Source organism: Rhipicephalus microplus, chromosome 8, assembly GCF_043290135.1.
Source record: "Rhipicephalus microplus isolate Deutch F79 chromosome 8, USDA_Rmic, whole genome shotgun sequence".
In the NCBI taxonomy this organism is placed as follows: Eukaryota; Metazoa; Arthropoda; class Arachnida; order Ixodida; family Ixodidae; genus Rhipicephalus; species Rhipicephalus microplus.
The window spans coordinates 27,909,715-27,926,824 of record NC_134707.1 but is presented as its reverse complement, the minus strand read 5'-3'; the positions used below and the strand labels follow the sequence as shown (position 1 = coordinate 27,926,824).

The window sequence follows — 17,110 nt, the reverse complement described above, 5'->3', positions numbered from 1 at the left end:
GTTAATATAGACTTCATACCATTTTCGTTTTTTTAAAATGCGTGAACACGCCTGTTTATACACAGTTTGTATTAAAATTGAGTGTTTAAACGTCTAAATTTATTGTTTATCTAATTTATTACGATAACAACATTGAATTGTCCCATTATGTCAGCGCTTTGATAGTTATATCCTGATCCTATATATTACTCTATTGTTATAGCAACTCTTTTTCTCGAGGGTCAGTATAATCAAGGAGGTTTAAATAAAAGCAAATATTATTTTAGCCTCCTTGAGTATAATACCTTTATACTTTATGCCTTTGGCGTCCGAAATTTCTGAGCAGAGCGATGCGGCGGCGCCACGTCTCGGAGGTCACGGGAAGTCAGCTGCTCGTCGCATGCCGGTCTCCCAGTTTCCGGCGGCATTCGAAAAAAACATGGCCGGCTTGAGGCAAACGCCGCTCACTTGTTCTGGTCACACCCGCCCCGTGGTGGACCTGTGTTTCTCACAGTTGTCTCCGACGGGAGCCTACTACCTGATCTCAGCATGCAAAGGTGAGCGCGGCCAGGCGCTTCGTAAGATCCGCCACCGGTAGTGGTAGAATGAGGGCTACGCGTTACGATGCGAAACGCTCTTTCATTCCTTGATTCCATGTGCTTCGCTCAGAACGCCGCTTTCACCGCCAAGCCCTCATTTATAAAGCTTATGCCATGCTTTATTTCTTTATCCTCCCCCTATAAAGGTCGTCGTATTGCGATGTTCTTACGATTTGTCGTTCGTACGTAGTTCTAGTGTTCTGTGTTCGTAACTGCGTAGGTATGCTTAATGCCAAACCAACCGTCACGCAGAGATTGCGATTGCAGTTAACGTTATGTGTCTTCAGCGCTGACACACAAAAAAGGAGGTTTGTATGGACACGCCAGCAAACATTGACATGCCGAGTCCGTGTCTTGTGTTCGTTGATGCCCCCCAAAATACTGATCGCACCTGCCGGTTGACAAGTGATGAATCTTGTGGTGTCTAGGAAAGGCGGCTACAGGAAACTCGGGTAAAAGTTTGACGCCTTGGTTTAGCAGCGTTAATAGGCTCGACATGTTGGGCATCTCACAACACGTAAACTAGATGTACTCGGTAATGGTATTAAATGTCAAAGGATTAAATTGTTGGGCGTAAACTGCGTAACACGGCTTGCTCGTTTGTTCAGGCGGACGCAAGGAGCCACGTAAAGCTAGGCTACGCCGGATATCGCTAAGAATTCTCACTGAACCACAAGCCTATATGTGAAGTTTCGAGGTATAAATCACGGTGCTTACACATATGCAACGTCTGCAGCCTCTACACACACCGTGAGGTTGACATAATAATAATAATTGTCGGGCTTGAACGTCCCAAAACCACCATGTGATTATAGACACCGTTCAGTCGAGTCTTCCAGTCTGACTGCAGCGCCAGAATACATAGCCCAGAGGATAAAAAAGGCAATTTTGAGCAACGCCTCCTGCGACATTGCATGCTTTTCCCTAGAGACGGGAAGTTCTTTGTAGTTCAGTGCTTTCTCCACAAGGAGCACTTGAAGCCAACACTACTACTTCTGCTGGATTCGGAAACATGACCATATTGCTCTCAAGACGGCAGTAGACATTGCTTCAATCTCAGAGGCTGCAGGCTTAAAGTGGTCGTCGCAGCGAGTGCTCGCAGCTGACACTGTTTCAGGGAGCTAAGGAGGAGAGAACAGGAGAGGGCCAGCAACCAACTCTTCGGCTCAAGTCGCAGGCATCTTTCAAGAGGAGGCGTTGTGTTGAGACCGCTTTTGTGAAAATGGAACGCGACATGCGCGTCTCGCACCCTGCATCTGTTGGCGGATCGTGGCCGAGATACATGAAGGACGCGTGCATGTGCTTATTTTCTGCATACCAATATTGGCGAATGTCAGAGACGTTGAGACTGGGCAGTGTGAGCAACGCAGCTCTCTCTGGCCACTGTGCGGTGCCTACGAGAGACACCGTAATGGAAGGCTCCAGAAATTTCTATCATCCGGTATTCTTTAACGTGCACCTAAATCTAAGCACAAGGGCTTCAAGCGTTTTTGCCTCTATCGAAAATGCGGCCAGGATTTGATCCCCCCACCTGCGGGATCAAATCCTGGCAGGGTGTTTAGCCACTAGACCACCGTGTGAGAACCAGCTGTGAGATTGGCCACTTTTGCCTGCGGTGACGTCGTGAGTTTCTATCATGCCTGAAACATGGGCGTGTGCGATTTTGCTTTGCGAGAGGCTCAGAAGTTTATTGATCTCGGTATGTTTAATCACATGTTTGAGTGCAGTAGTGGCATATATTGGAGCAGATACACAGACACTGGTTAGCAATCTTTTCATAGATACAGATGGTCTGCATTGGTTTGATTTTGGCCGCCATCTTGGGGTTCTAACTTACCGAGGAAACACGCATACAAGAGTCGTGACTTGCTAGGGGCGAGAGGTCAATCGGTGACAGCGATAATCAGCTGAAAAACTGCCACCCGAAAGGACGCAGCAGTGCTCGTGTGGGATTGCGTACTTGTGGTGCCGTGGCCGCCATGTTTGGACTGCTAGAACACTGAGAAAAGCTGCTGTGTCAAGGTATGCCGATGTGTTTTGCTGACAACTTATTCTGTGTATTTCAGATGGCAAGCCGATGCTCAGGCAGGGAGATACAGGAGACTGGATTGGGACATTCGTCGGGCACAAAGGTGCCGTCTGGGGTGTCGCTCTCAACAAGGACGCGTCCAGGGCGGCCACAGGAGCTGCCGACTTCACCGCCAAGGTGGGTGCCCTTGACTTTCGGACTGGGCAGGTTGATTCATCCGGTAGGCATGCAAAAAGCATTCGACCTTCGAAGGACTGTGAAGAGAAAAAATGATTTCGCTTGTATCCATCAATGTCATGAACATAGCCATAGACAGTGTTAATGAAGTACCCTCAATATTACGATTGCGAGTTAGTGTCTTGATGTAGGGGATGCATTTATATTGTGTATCATATGTACAGGCACCTCCAGCTGAACACTGCATCTACTTCTTATGTTGAAATGATTCTTGCAATTCTTCGTTGGTTCATAACATGCTGAAAGATGAAGTGCTATCAGATAGCATCAGTACGCTAGGGGCATTAAAAGTTGACTTCAAAAATGCAAGGCCACCAAATTATTTTATAGCACCACCTTCTAGTGACATTACCTTCTTTGCCTAGTGACATCCAATCTGCTTCTTGTCAGCCACAAGACGCAAGTTGTGCCTGTGTCTAAAAACTTGGAACTTGTCCAAAGAAAAAAGGAGATAACGGTTAAGGTTAAGGTTTGTATTTCAGGGTATAAGATGAGGGCTGATTAACTGTCACCATAATGAATGAAAATTGTCTTCATTTAAAGAGCTGATGCTTTGCTTGCGAGCACCTGGGATTGTGGTGGCCTCTCAATGAACTCTAGCAGTGCGTCATTGCACAGCCTGAGTTGATTCAAAGGCCATACAAAGGTAAGCACAGCCGTGAACACACAATTAAAAGTCGAGAGTACGCTGAAGCTATAGAAGTCAAAAGCCAAAAGTTAACATAAGATCTAACGAAGTCTACCAGAGCTCCACTCCATGAAACACAATGATGTATTCCAGAGGTCAACAACCTGTGTGGCAGTATTACTTGACCCTCAGCACAGCATTAAAGCCCCTCCCTCCTTTTTCTAGCCACTTCCTATATGAACGCAGACATGGCACTTTTCACCTAAGGGATTTTCACTTATAACCTATGCTTGAATGCAATTTTGTGACATGCGCGCTCAAAGTAAACATGATTTCTAATGCAGTTTTACAAATTAGTGTCAATTCATCGAATTTTCACGCTTCACCTGCAAGGCCCCCCATCCTTCCCTCTCTCTCCCAACATTTTTCGTGTGGCTCGCCTGTGTTGGCTTCATGAAACTTGGCCCTTTGCCTCAAAAGGTTGCCAAACCCCGGTCTAGCCCCATTATGAACGCATACATGAAACATTAAAGGCACTGATAGCTGGCCCGACGCACGATTTAATTAGAGTCTGGAGGAAATGAAAAGACCCCGAATTGCAGTGACAGAATCAAGCGTCCTTTTCATGAATTCAGTAGAACTTATATATTAAATCATGTTTAAAATAACAAAACCATATGTCGCATTGTGTGGAGAAAAAGCCTAGAAGGGAGTCGAGTAGTGTCATTATGGAGTTCCTTACTTTGCCGTGCTTAGTGTGGAGCTTCATGCCCACCATATAGAGGTCTCAAAATTAGAGAATGCACATTGTCACATAGTCATGACATCGACAAAGGCAACAGTCAGCGCGTCAATGAGGAAACTTGATTTGGCCGAACTTGTGCCGCGAAATTAAAAGACAGACTACAGCGCTACACTCTGGCACTGATAGCGATGAACGGAGCATCGGCATTTATACATGTGCCATAAAATATTCTAGCCTTATCACTAGTTGTCGTGCAAGCTCTGGAATAATCTCGATGTTGAAATTGAAAATGTTAAAACTAAAACTAGAAACTTGACTCACTTTCGTGGCTGATTTGGTCCTTTCTTCAGGTCCCGAAACGTCTGGTCATTTTTTAGTTTTAATTGTAGCATTAGAAAGTTTGGTCTAAAGGTGGCTCTAGAGTTTACTTATTTGCACTGGTCATTCTTGAAGACATGACTTAATTGGTCCTAATACATTGGGTCAGTTTTTCATTTTTAGTTTTAACATGAGAAAATTTGGATTGAAAATGGTGAGAGTTTATTTGATTCATATGAATTTTTACCCAGCCAGACAAATCTCTGTCGAATCTGTTCACCTTTAAACATGTTGAGCAAAGACGTATGCGCACTTAATGCATGAATGTGCAGCGAACCGCTTTGCACCTACTTGAACTGTTTTCTCGCTCACTTCCCACTGTTTCCAGCAGATGTGCTGTGCTTAGTACATGAATGTGCAGTGAACCGCTGCGCACCAACTTCAATCGCTCTCTCGCTCACTTCCCTCTGTTTTCAGCAGATGTGCTATGCTTAGTACATGAATGTGCAGCAAACCGCTGCACACCAACTTGAACCCCTCTCTTGCTCACTCCCTGCTGTTTTCAGTAGATGTGCTGTGCTCAGTGCACGAATGTGCAGCAGACTGTTTCACACCAACTTAAACCACTCTCTTGCTCACTCTCCACTGTTTTCAGCAGATGTGCTGTCTGTATATGCAAAATATATAGAATAGCCATGCCCACTGCCTCATAACAATATAAATGTGTCACGGCAGCTGCCCTGTTTACCAATCCGTGAACATAAGTAGACCTGTAAGACTTCCATTCTGCTGAAGAAAACGGGCACCGTAAAACTAGTTGGCAGTCATTTAGTGTTGCCTAAATTTTCTTTCCTCCACAGCTGTGGAATGCAGTGGCAGGTGAGGAGCTCCATACGTTTTCTCACCCCCACATAGTGCGTTCCGTGGACTTTGACTCTGATGGCACCAGGCTGCTGACAGGAAGCAATGACAAGTCGCTCCGCATCTTCGACATCAACAAGACGGACTCTGGTAAGCCCTGAAAGAATGTGCATAAGGCTGTTGTGGCAACTCATCCTTTCTATGATGTGTCTGGTATTGAGACATTATTAAATTAAATAAGCTTAACTGTGTTTGTTGATTCCCCTTCTACAGTAGTCATAAATTGATAATCAGGACTACAGAACGCCTGCAACAGGAGACTTGACGAAGCTGCGGGAAGCATGGCAAGGAAACGCCTCCGATGATGAGACCACGACAATGCACCATTCTTTGGCAAGAAACAAATCTTGGAGCTGTTAGTTATGCTAATAATGCCATCATACTTATCTTGAAGGCCATATTTTTGCTCACACAAACCTGGAAATGCATGGTTGTCATGCACCAAGTTCGAAGTGGGATCTTTTTGCGGGTAAGCAACGAAATCAAATTTTGACGAAATATATTGGGCTTGGACGCTTGGCTTGGACGTCAGGCTGCTAAGCAGGATTGAATTGGACTGGAGCAGGCCTGTGTTGCGTGGTCGATCATGGTGCAGAGTGGGGTGGGTGATTTCCAAGAACGAAGTGGAAATTTAGAATTAGCTGTAAAAGAAGAGGGGGTGCTTACTTGGAATGCTATGGTACAGCCGACGTCCGATTTCCTGGACCTTCAAGGGACCACAAAAATGTCTAGAAATACTAACACACACAAAATAGCACCTTTTTCATGGGTATTTCTCACTGAAGTAAAGGGTCATGGCAGGAGTACAAGATTCTTGCTGCAACTCAGTGAATGCATCGTTTTGGTGGCTTTGAAAAAGCAATTGATTAAGGAAGGAAAAAGTGCCGCCATATCCACGAAGTGAATGATGATGAGTGGGCGAAGCTCTGGAGGAAAACCTGGTAAACCATGAATCTTCCGTACATTTTGCCTACTAGATTTTATTACAATGCTCCCCCTAGCGTACGTCGCCGCACTAAATCGAACGATTGCCTTCCACCAATGACACGTGCCATATGTGACATCATTCCTATTTTATAACATCTCGCATCTTTCATCATCAACTACAAGTACCGCCGTCTAGTTTATAACATCTTGCATCTTTTCACTATCAGCTACAGGTCCCGTCATCTAGTGAAACTGCCATCTCGCCGTTGAGTGTGAAACCTATGTAGCGGCTTCCTTTTTCATTGTAAACCTACGAGGCGGATATATGCGCTTCGAAGGCATAGATGAAGACTAAGGAGCAGTCTGCACCATCGCTCTTAACGGCAAATCCGCTTGACAAAGAGTGCAGCGCCAAACTAACATTTGATGCTGATGATCGGGAAATGTGAACGCTGAAGATATCGTGCAGCAGCACTGAATCCACTGCCGAGCTGTCAACACATGAACGACCACAGTGAGGTTTGACCACAGGTTTGGCTAGGCTATGGCTGGGAACGAATTGGCATGTGCTAGATTGCAGAAATTTCGGTCTCGAGGGTATGGCTGCCATGGTCTGGTGCTGCTGGTCACACCTGCAATGATGCATTCGAGGGTACAAAAACAACCAAAATGACGGGGGCGACGGTGATTTCCAATCAGCGGTTAGCTGTAAAAAGTTCAGGAAATTGCATGGCCAAGACTATAAGCATCCAAAGTTTTGGACTTCTTAATACATTGACTCTATGGGAAACTTGATGGGGTCCGGGAAATCAGGCATGTCTGGAATTTCAGGTGTTTTCAAAATCGGACATCGACTGTATGTACATCAGTCAGTTTGTTCCATCGTATAATTTTTATTGCGATAGCAATCACATAGGCACTCTCGGCTGGATTTTGCCGTCTATGTTGGCGTCGCCGTCACTCATCGCATATGTATGCGTATCTATATATATGAAAACGCATTAAAGAAAAAATAATCCAGAAAAAGAATCTGCGTGCGGGATGGAACGTAGGACCTCTGAATGGTGAGTGCAAGACGTTAGCCACTTAGCCACGAAGGACTACCTCCTTGAACGGCAAACTATTAGGGGCGATGCTCCTTATAGAGGCATCCATTCGTCCGTCATAGTCGTAGTATGTAACCAGTCTTACATTTTGACCTACAAGGTGGTGCCGGTGGGAGATTTCTTCTGTGCGTTGTTGAACAATAAAAAATTCGCAGGGTGCGCGTTAACTAAAAGCCGAATTCTCCTGTCTCTCATTCCCCCTTAGCAGCCATTGGCATGTACATTGAGCACTATCTGACAAGAGAGGGTTGGTACGTTAGACTCGCTGGGCGTAACCTCCTTGGTTTTAGAAAGGTTTAGTGAGCGTTGGGCCACAGTGCCATGAATACAGTGAACTAGTATATACCATGAACTCGAGGTGGTCAAAGGAAGTAGACACGAAGTGCAAGCCGTAAGAAAGTGTGCTTGGGCCTCCTCTCGTTCAGTCCTTGGAATGTCCGCTGGATGGCGGTGCTTCTATATGAGGAATATATGATGAAAAGATGCGAGATGGTGGTACTTGGAGTGTTGAATAGGTGGACGAACGGACACACAGGCAGATGCATGGATGCACGAACGGATGGATGCATGGATGGATGCAGGAGTGGATGCATGGACAAACGCAGGGACGGACGCACAGATGTACGTGTGGACGCACGAACAGACGCACGCACGGACGGGCAGATGGATGCACAGATGGCCACACAGACGCACGCATGAACGGACGGAAGCAAGAACGAATGGACTGACGGATGCTTCGCCCCACTCTCCATCATTAACTCCGTGGATATGCTGCCATTTTTTTTATATCTACCACTTACCGCTGCTGACGGGCATCTTGGGCGGGAACTATCATGTTTTCAGCATTACCAGCAAGATGGCGCCATGAGCGTGCGTCGCCACATTGTCACGACGCGGCGGCGCATGCTCTCATCTCCTACGTATACTGTGTCCTGCGGAGAGGGGCCAGAGTGTACGCTCACGCATGTGCTTATCTTGCGGTGGAATAATCGTACGTCTTGGCTGGCCTTGGGCTTTGACCGGAACGATTTTGTTGTTGTTAATGGGTGCACAAAGGTCACTGCACTCGTTGCACAGTCTCCGCTTGGGAAAAGGGCGCGCTTTTCAGACACAGTGAAGTAACAACTGAGATGCTTATTCGCGTTCATCTGCACCTGTCAGTACGTTTCGTGCATCATGTGTGCATAAGAAACACGGGGCACGTTTCGATCTGCTTGTCATACTGCACGTGAGCTTCCGATTTGTTGCTGTCACATTCATTGCTTTGCCTTTGCGACGAAGCTGTGACTCTTTCTTTTTAGTAAATGTATACATTTCAGTGCATTGTATTACTGTAGCATACAGCGAGGGAAACGTTTTCACAGACCTTATGAGTACTTCCTTTTTCTTTTGTTAGTGCCAAGAAGCAATCTGCATAATTATATTTTCAGAATCTAAATGATATGTAGAACCTTAACAAAATAATTTTTAAAAACTGTACAACCTGAGGGAAATAAGTTGGCATTAAAAAAATCGACTAGTTGGTGTTTTCTCCTACCAGATCCAACTGTGATGAAAGGACACACATCAGCCATCAAAAAAGTGCTGTTCCTTCAAGATGAAAAGCGTGTCGTGTCTGCATCAGATGACAAGACAGTCAGGTAACTAACTGCCCTTTTCTGCTAAACTAACCTTATGGAAGTGGCAACCAGAGCACTGATGGCTTAGTGTTGTTGCTCGCATTATCCCAAACAGCGAAAAGTAATGTGATGCTTTTGCTCACTCGTTCTTGCATGTTTCGTCATGTAAACATTGTTTTTCTTTAGCGTTTGTCATAGAATATTACGTGTCCCTATGCTTGCGTTCAATTACTAGTACGCGATCACTGAAATATGTGGGGCTTATAAACAAAATGAACATAACATCGTTTTGCTCTCTGATGCATTGCTACAGCTGTCAGTACGTCACGTTTTGGGTGTGGGTGACTTCATTTTTTTTTAGTACTATTAAGTACTGTCATTCAAACACAAACCAAACTGGAGGCGGTCACAGAAAAGTTCTATTTATAATTCTCTGTATCGAATATATGTCAATGGTGTAATCAAGGGGACTTCACAGTTGTTTTGTGTACACAGTAATTTGTTAGACGTGCCTTCCATGCATGCGGGTTCGACTGTATACCATGTTCTATCACATGTAACCCGGCACCCCTGTGTGTAACTCCCATTCCCAGCTATACAGAGGGAAATTTGCTAAGCACCATCCCCGCATGTCACCCTGAAGTTGGCCTTCTTGCAGAAATTGCTGTTTCACTCTCTCCACAATGTGTTTTAGTGCTAGTTTCATGCCATAAAATATAGCAGAGGCCAACAGTGCATGCTTGTTTCAACGGAGTGTCGCTGATGAGAACACTGGGCCCTTTAGGTTCTGGGATTGCGTGAGCGGGACAGAGGTGGGCAAACTGGAATTGCCCAGTGCCCCGAGCGACCTCGAGCTCACCCCTGATGGCAGTATGCTGCTGGTCACCCATGGCCACATGGTGAGCACATGGAGCACTGAAACGTGAGTTTTCGTTTTGTGTACTTTGGCGGGAAAAAAAAAGAACGTTTAAAGGGGCACTGACACGAAGCCCTTCATCTGTCAGTTTCTTGCGCATCAAAAGAAAGACTCATGAGCCTAGAAAACATACTGTCAAGTGTCCGTGCACCTTGAGGAAGTGATTACACAGTTTCTTTAAAAGCTAGTTTCGGTTCCTACTTTTATTCCATGTCACCGCACGGTAAGAGCTTCCCATCACATGCACGATGTCGTGATGTTTCCACAGTAGTTCAACACAGTGGCTGGTGATGTAGAAACAGCCATTTTGAATGTTTTAGTGACATATGAGCGACCATTCTGGAAGTTTTCATACCGGTGTCGTTGCAGCTAGTCAGATTGCTAGGTGAAGCCACCCTAATAGTATAGTAAGCAGCCTGATATTTAGCTAGTGCCACTGTCGATAGGTGTGTCATGTGAAAAGTCACTTTACTATTCAAATACCTTATCTGCATTTGGTGAGATTCAAACTTGCTGAGAGCCATCTCTGTATACAGGGGATTTGAACGGTAGCATAAACTCGCCACGGCGAAATAATGTTGGTACCCTTTCGAGTTTTGCCTTCAACAGTGGAACGGAATAGCGTTATTGTGCCTCGTTCTCATTGCCTTATCATTTACTTGCCATGCCTCACTACTCTGTGGACGTGGCCATTCTGTTTAGCCACTATGTGTTACAGTTGTACAAGCTCGTTAACACATCTTGTAAACCTAATTGCCTTGAGCAATTGAACGCTGCAACAGCCTTCCGGAATTCGTTGTTGAGGAGTGCGACCCAGACAAATTCAAGGTGTTGTTGTCTTCTGGTTTTAGCTAACTTTCCCGCCATCCAGCTCGTCAACTAGCTTCTTTTCAGCAATAAAGTTTTCGTTTGTTCTTCTTTAAGGTATTCATTGGTGTTCGCATCGGACTGCCTACATGTTGTATTAGTTCTTACACTATTCCAGTTTACTCTGCCTTTTCTGTTTATCTGCTGTGTAATTACTTCGCTTTTTAGTTACTATTCAAACTATGCATTTGTGTCATGACATGTCCCTGATATTATTGTTCCTTCTTATGTAATGCATTGTATAGGCCTTCAAGTGTTAACAAATTATGATGATGATGAAATTGTTACCTAAAAGTGTGCAGTGGTGTTACAGTTTTATAAGTATCAATACACTTCTTGCGCGAGCCCATATCAGGCACACCGCCTACAAAAAAAGTCTGCGCAAGCCCAGCACTAATGCATGAGCCCTGCCCAGTGGGAAAAGTGGTGTAAGATTTAAAACACTAGCACGGACCTGGACTGGCCCAACATTATGATGTCTCTGTTGTGGACAGGTAAATGCTATTGCAGTAACTTACCGTCGTAAAGGGACTGAATGTCTTGCTGATGAGAGTGGGGCAAAAGACAGCGCTACTTGTTAGACAATCATTTTATCGTAGCATCTGTACTTTAAGCCTTAGCTTGGCCCGCTTCGGCTTGTCTCGATTTTTGATAATTTTGGGCTGCCAGAGCCCAACTTTAGGCTTGAACGAGCTAAAGCTTGGGCATGTTTCTATCAATTCATCAGAAAGTATTGAAAGTTAGTATAAGATTGCTATACTATATTGCTACTATATTATACAAGGCTACCTTATGGTCTGATATTGTGCCTGGATAGCCGCTGAGTGGTTGCGATGCCCGCTGTTGGATTGTGGCTAAGAGGATTTGAATCTCATTTCGCCAACAAATCTTTTTGCCAAGATTATTTCTCTCTTTCTTCCCTTCTCTCTTTTCTGTACTCATTCTCTTGCCTATCAGAGTTAACGCTCCCCACTCCAGACAAGCCAACACACGTGTTCTGGGTACAAAGCAGAAAAGGACGGAGAGGGTGCATGCCAGGTCATGATGACTATGACAATTTTCTGTCTATAACTCACGGCAAACTTCGACCATAACAGCTCTGTTGTAAAAAGTATGTACATTCGAACCCCACTACAACGAAACTGACAGGGTGCAGAAAAAATTTCGTTGAAGTGAAAATTTTGTTGTAGTGAAATCGAAAAAATATAGCTGATCTTAGCTAGCAAACCAAAGAAACGTTTATTCTCGAAATTCAAAAAGTCCGCTGCTTCCCATTTTTTTCCCAGCAGCGTCACAACGTAATTCTCACCTATGCATAGCAACGCCATGATGAAAAGCGCACTGAAACAATACCTACAACTGCTTTCGTGAATGTACCAAACAGTTGCATTAATGCGTTAACACCAGAAGCTGTCCGCCGTCAAAGTATACCTGACAATGCCGAGATGGAGGCAGGGTATCGTAGAGCGGTGACTTTTGCCTTACTCTATGCCATTCTTATCATCCACCACTCGCGGCTAGCTGATCTTGCTAATGCGGATGAACAGCCACTCTGATTAGTTACCACAATGACCAAGCGCGAACAAAATGATATGCATTGGCATCGAAAAAGGCATCGTTCCGCACAGCTGCGTGGAAAAAAAAAAACCTTGAGCGACTGAGCTTCAGATGGTCTGCGGCTCAAAAGCAAGCCAGTGGCAGGGCAGTCTCATTGCCATCACTTTCGAGCAATGGCGGCGCCCATGCTTGCTGAACAGCGGTGGTTTATGGTGGTGCCAGCACATATTTTAGGCTTCGTTTACATATTTTCAGGTTCTGAAAATTCATCAAAATGTTAAGGATTGTGTTTAGTATATACCAATAAATATCTGAGCCTGGAATTGCATCGTGAAACTTAGTTGAAGCGGGTCGGCAGAAGAAAAAGTGTTCGTTGTGGTGACAATATTTATGCATTGTCTCCTGTAGACTGGTGACGGGAAACCATGAATTTTTCGTTGTAGCGGAATTTGACCGTACATACAAGGCGAGGGAGAGTGAACAAGGCAAGAACGGGCACTCGGATCCCTGTCACATCATTCAACATGCTTAGAGGCGACCATGTTTGAACGGTGTCGGCGAATGTGACAGTGATGTGCATGCCCCCATTTGCTTTGTCGGCTTGCCTGGTGTATGTATACGATACACTCTCGCACGGTACCCGATGGGTCCATAAAATACGCTCCATTCAACATGAGTTCCATTTACTGGGAGATGACCAGGGGCCCAGAATGCAAGAACGAAACCAATCTTTTCAGATTTATTTGTTTCATTTAAAGAGCGGTTCTGTGTAAAAGAACTTTATTTGCTGAGAGTCCCCTGTATGTGCTTTTTCACGGAAATAAATCTGGCTGGAAGTCTGGCTTTGCCTCTGTTCTGTCCCGTATTCTAATGTATGCACTCGTAACACTGTTCATTGCCTGTGATTGGCTCGGGCATGAGCTTTCGGGGGCCACTTGAAGCCCATGTGCCCGGCTATTTCGTACTGCTTGCCCTGCAGCGCACGTTGGTGTTTGTCTGACAAATGCGTCCGTCTTGCGGAACAGGCTCGAAAAAATGAAGGAGTTCCAGATTCCGAGCCAGGTCAACTCGGCATCCCTGCTGCCCGACAAGTCGGTCTTCGTCTGCGGCGGCGAGGACTTCAAGATGTACAAGTTTGAGTACGAAACTGGAGCGGAGCTCGGTGAGGCTGATGTCTCTGGTGTTCGATCGCGGTACTTCCCCTACTCAGTTAGAACATCTAAAAAGACGTCTGAACCATCCACAAAACCACGGTGTACCTGCCCTTGAAAAAGACGGTCGAGCTAGGTGGTTGCTGCTCACCGTACATACTTTCTCATGGTAAAAACGGTGCAAGAACATGATACGCAATTGAAAAATACACAAGGATGTTCGTTTATTCATTCATTCATTCTTTATTTTCAACAAGTCTTTTACAGTCAGTTGGAGGGTCCCTCATGTCTCGTGTTCTTGCTCCATTTTTAACCATGAACCCACATCAACTTGCCCAGCTGTCAGAGATACATTTTATGGGCTAATATGAATATCACGCATAGACTCACAAACCTCCTTATAACAAACCCAGATGTAAAGAAATATTGATTATAACGAAATAAATGGTAAGAGCCATGCCATATAAAGTTAGGAAACAACCATTATATGACTTTTTTTAAATAACAAACCTAATTTCATGTAAGATGCAATTCTGTTAAATAGTGAGGTATGAGTGTAGACCTATTTCTTGATTTTGAACAGCAGTAGACGTCGTCGACATACTGAGGCGATTGTAGCGACGTCGAAACACATTGGCACCGCGCAGCCCAGAGCTCACCACCGCCTTATATGATCGCGTTACAGCTGGCTCGGCAGCTGCTAAGCTGACTCCGAGCACAGCTTATTGGGGAGCCTAGCTCTGTTTACAAATGCAATACATATCTATAAAGAGTAAAGAGTGTGCATTACTGTCCAAAACATTGTGCGGCTGAGCAGCCATGTCATTGTTCCTGTTGAAACCTACAAGGATGTTAAAATGTCAGACCTTCAGACCTGAAACTTTAACTGACACAAATGAGTGCTGTGTGTGAAAGTCGGCTATGTTACGAGTAAGCACTGTTGGATGGACGGAAGAGGAATTTCAGTGAGAATAAAGCCGAGGAAAGTACTATAGGTGATGTTACTTATGTGAATGAGAAGAAAGCAACGGGGACGAAAAGATAACTCGCCGATGTCAAGGACTGAACGCGCAACTTTCAAATAATGCAGCCAGTGCAATACCAACTCAGTTAAGCGGCGGTCATACCCCCACCTTATACTTGTGTATATATCTGTGATACAAACAATATACCAGAAACATGCCCCATAAAGTGGACGGGGGATCATCGCGGCTGCAGCTTGATTAGCAGAGCATGCTGACGCACTATTTAAAAGTTGCAGGTTCGGTCCCTGCCATCGGCTCGTCATCTTTTCGTCCACTTGACTTCCTTCAAATATAGATCATAATTATTCACATTATTTCTATTTCACATTAGATCATTGTTATAACCGTGGCTGTGGATGGAGCCGACATCCTTTCTTAAATTGCAACTAGGTATAGTGCTTGCAGACTTTGCTGAAATGATTAGTATTGAGAGGAGATTGCGCTTCAGAAACATGTTTTTGTTTCTGAACAGATTATGATACTTTCACCGTTTATGCATACTTATGTGCAGATTCCAAACCTGTCCTTCTTTTGCTACAATATGTACTTCTTACAATAATAATTAAGTTTTGTATTGTTTGGATCAAGATTTATTTCTGAAATAAATACCTCATGAACACCTGATAAATACTTTTTAAGTAAAACAAGAACGGATCTTCCATTACAATGAGAGTTTCGATTCGGTAAGCATTTGAAAATAAGTTGGTGTCAAGCTGAGATTTTGCTCACGGAAGTTCAACACACCATAATTTTTGTCAGAATGGGCCTAGAATGTCTATTCTTGTTTTACTGCATACAGTAATCATTCCATGTTATTGCAATCTTCTGATTAGCTGTGCAAGTCTCGCAGTTTAGAAATAAATCTTGCTCTTAACAAGATGCCTAGTATGCATGATATTTTGAACACTGGAAATTGTACTAGAAAAATGATTGTATATTTTTGATGAGCACATGAAAATACATCAACTGTGAAAGGTTTATAAAAATCTACCTAAAATTAAACAAATATGAGTCCAAAGCAGGGTCTCTTCTTTGTTTGATAGTTTCTGCTGATCCTATCAGCACGTGGTTATTTGACGGTGGTGGTATCCGTTTCAGATTCATTCAAGGGACACTTTGGACCTGTGCACTGTGTGCGCTTCTCCCCTGATGGCGAACTGTACGCAAGTGGAAGCGAAGACGGCACGCTCAGGCTTTGGCAGACGACAGTTGGCAAGACGTATGGCCTCTGGAAGTACGTACAGCCGACTGAGGGCCCCGCCGGTGAGGGCGTGGCCAACAACAATAACAACGACATTCCCACACCCCCCGACGCCGCCGCAGCCACGCCGCCGCCAACTGCCAACAGTGCCGTCAAAGCAGAGGCGTGATGCCCTCAAAAAGGCTAGCGCAGGCAGGAATCGGAAACTGAGCAACTGGAAAGCTTTTGGGGGTAGTCTTGGATTAAGTAGGAACAGAAAAAAGTGCGGGCAGCGCTGTGCGTAAAGCCTACTACAGCATGGCTGAAGGCTAGCCTAAACCGAGGTCGGCCCACAGCCAAGAGTTTCAGAAGTGTGGTTGCTACATGTGTAGGCGGATTGTTCTTCTTCTTTTGCCTTTTTTTTTTCTATCATGCTTGAAAAGGTGTGCATAGCCGTGGAGAGGCGGCAAGTCCTCCAATTCATGTATTTTTTTGTTCCGTCATCCGCGTTATGCGCAGATATTATGTCGGTGTCTACGGAGGTGAGGCTGCCATCTTTACCAAGCTCAGAAGTACGGGCATTTCATATTTTCCCTCGTCTCTTGTTTCGTAACATTGAAACCCATTTGCCAAAAGTCTCAAGGCAGCCAGAAGTACTTTGGAGTTCACTGCAGTAGCACGCACAATGCTCATGCCTTAGTTTTGTTTTTTGTCTGTTTCAGATTCTGTCTTGATAGTAACTTGTGTTGTGAGTGTGTTATAATCGCTTTACCATGCCAAAAGCTTAGGCATACTTCACTTTTTTTGCCAGCAAAGCTTCGTTAGGCTTAGAATTGTGCCCTCTTTGTTATATAATCAGAAAACAGGTTTGCTTTGCTAAAGGTTGCGCAAGTTTTGTACCTTGTTTAGTTTGCAGTGTGTTAGATCGTGGAAAGGAAAGTATAAGTTGAGCAGGAAAGCACTGACTCTTGCTCGCAAGAGTCTATTGAAGCTCTTTGTTGTTAGGTTTAGCCCTGAAGCACTTGTTCCTCCAAAGTCTTCACATTTCTTCCATATGGAGCACATCAGACTTTGAAGGAGAGAGCTTGATGCACAAGAGAGACTGCAATTGAGTGCACTGTGTGTTGACTGCAGTGAATGGTGCCGAAACATTGCAAGTGGCGCTTGTTTTTTTACGACATTAAAATTTTTTTGCACTGTTATTTAGTGCATGAGTGTTCACTTATGTTTTTCTTAGTGATTTTGCAGCATCGGCTTCCTAAGAATACAGAATACATTTTGCATGAATCTTTGCTTAATAGCAGTA

The 17,110-nt window shown here is 44.6% G+C and overlaps 1 protein-coding gene across 1 annotated transcript; it reads left to right on the top strand.

Moving 5' to 3' along the window:
* Nucleotides 1-377: 377 nt before the first annotated feature.
* On the top strand, nt 378-16,111 carry wmd (serine-threonine kinase receptor-associated protein wmd). Its single transcript, XM_037416480.2, has 7 exons — nt 378-536; nt 2,645-2,784; nt 5,396-5,546; nt 9,030-9,129; nt 9,893-10,030; nt 13,474-13,610; nt 15,723-16,111. Exons 1-7 carry the CDS (start codon nt 380-382, stop codon nt 15,992-15,994), a joined length of 1,095 nt encoding a protein of 364 aa, XP_037272377.2. The 5' UTR covers nt 378-379; the 3' UTR covers nt 15,995-16,111.
* Nucleotides 16,112-17,110: the final 999 nt, after the last annotated feature.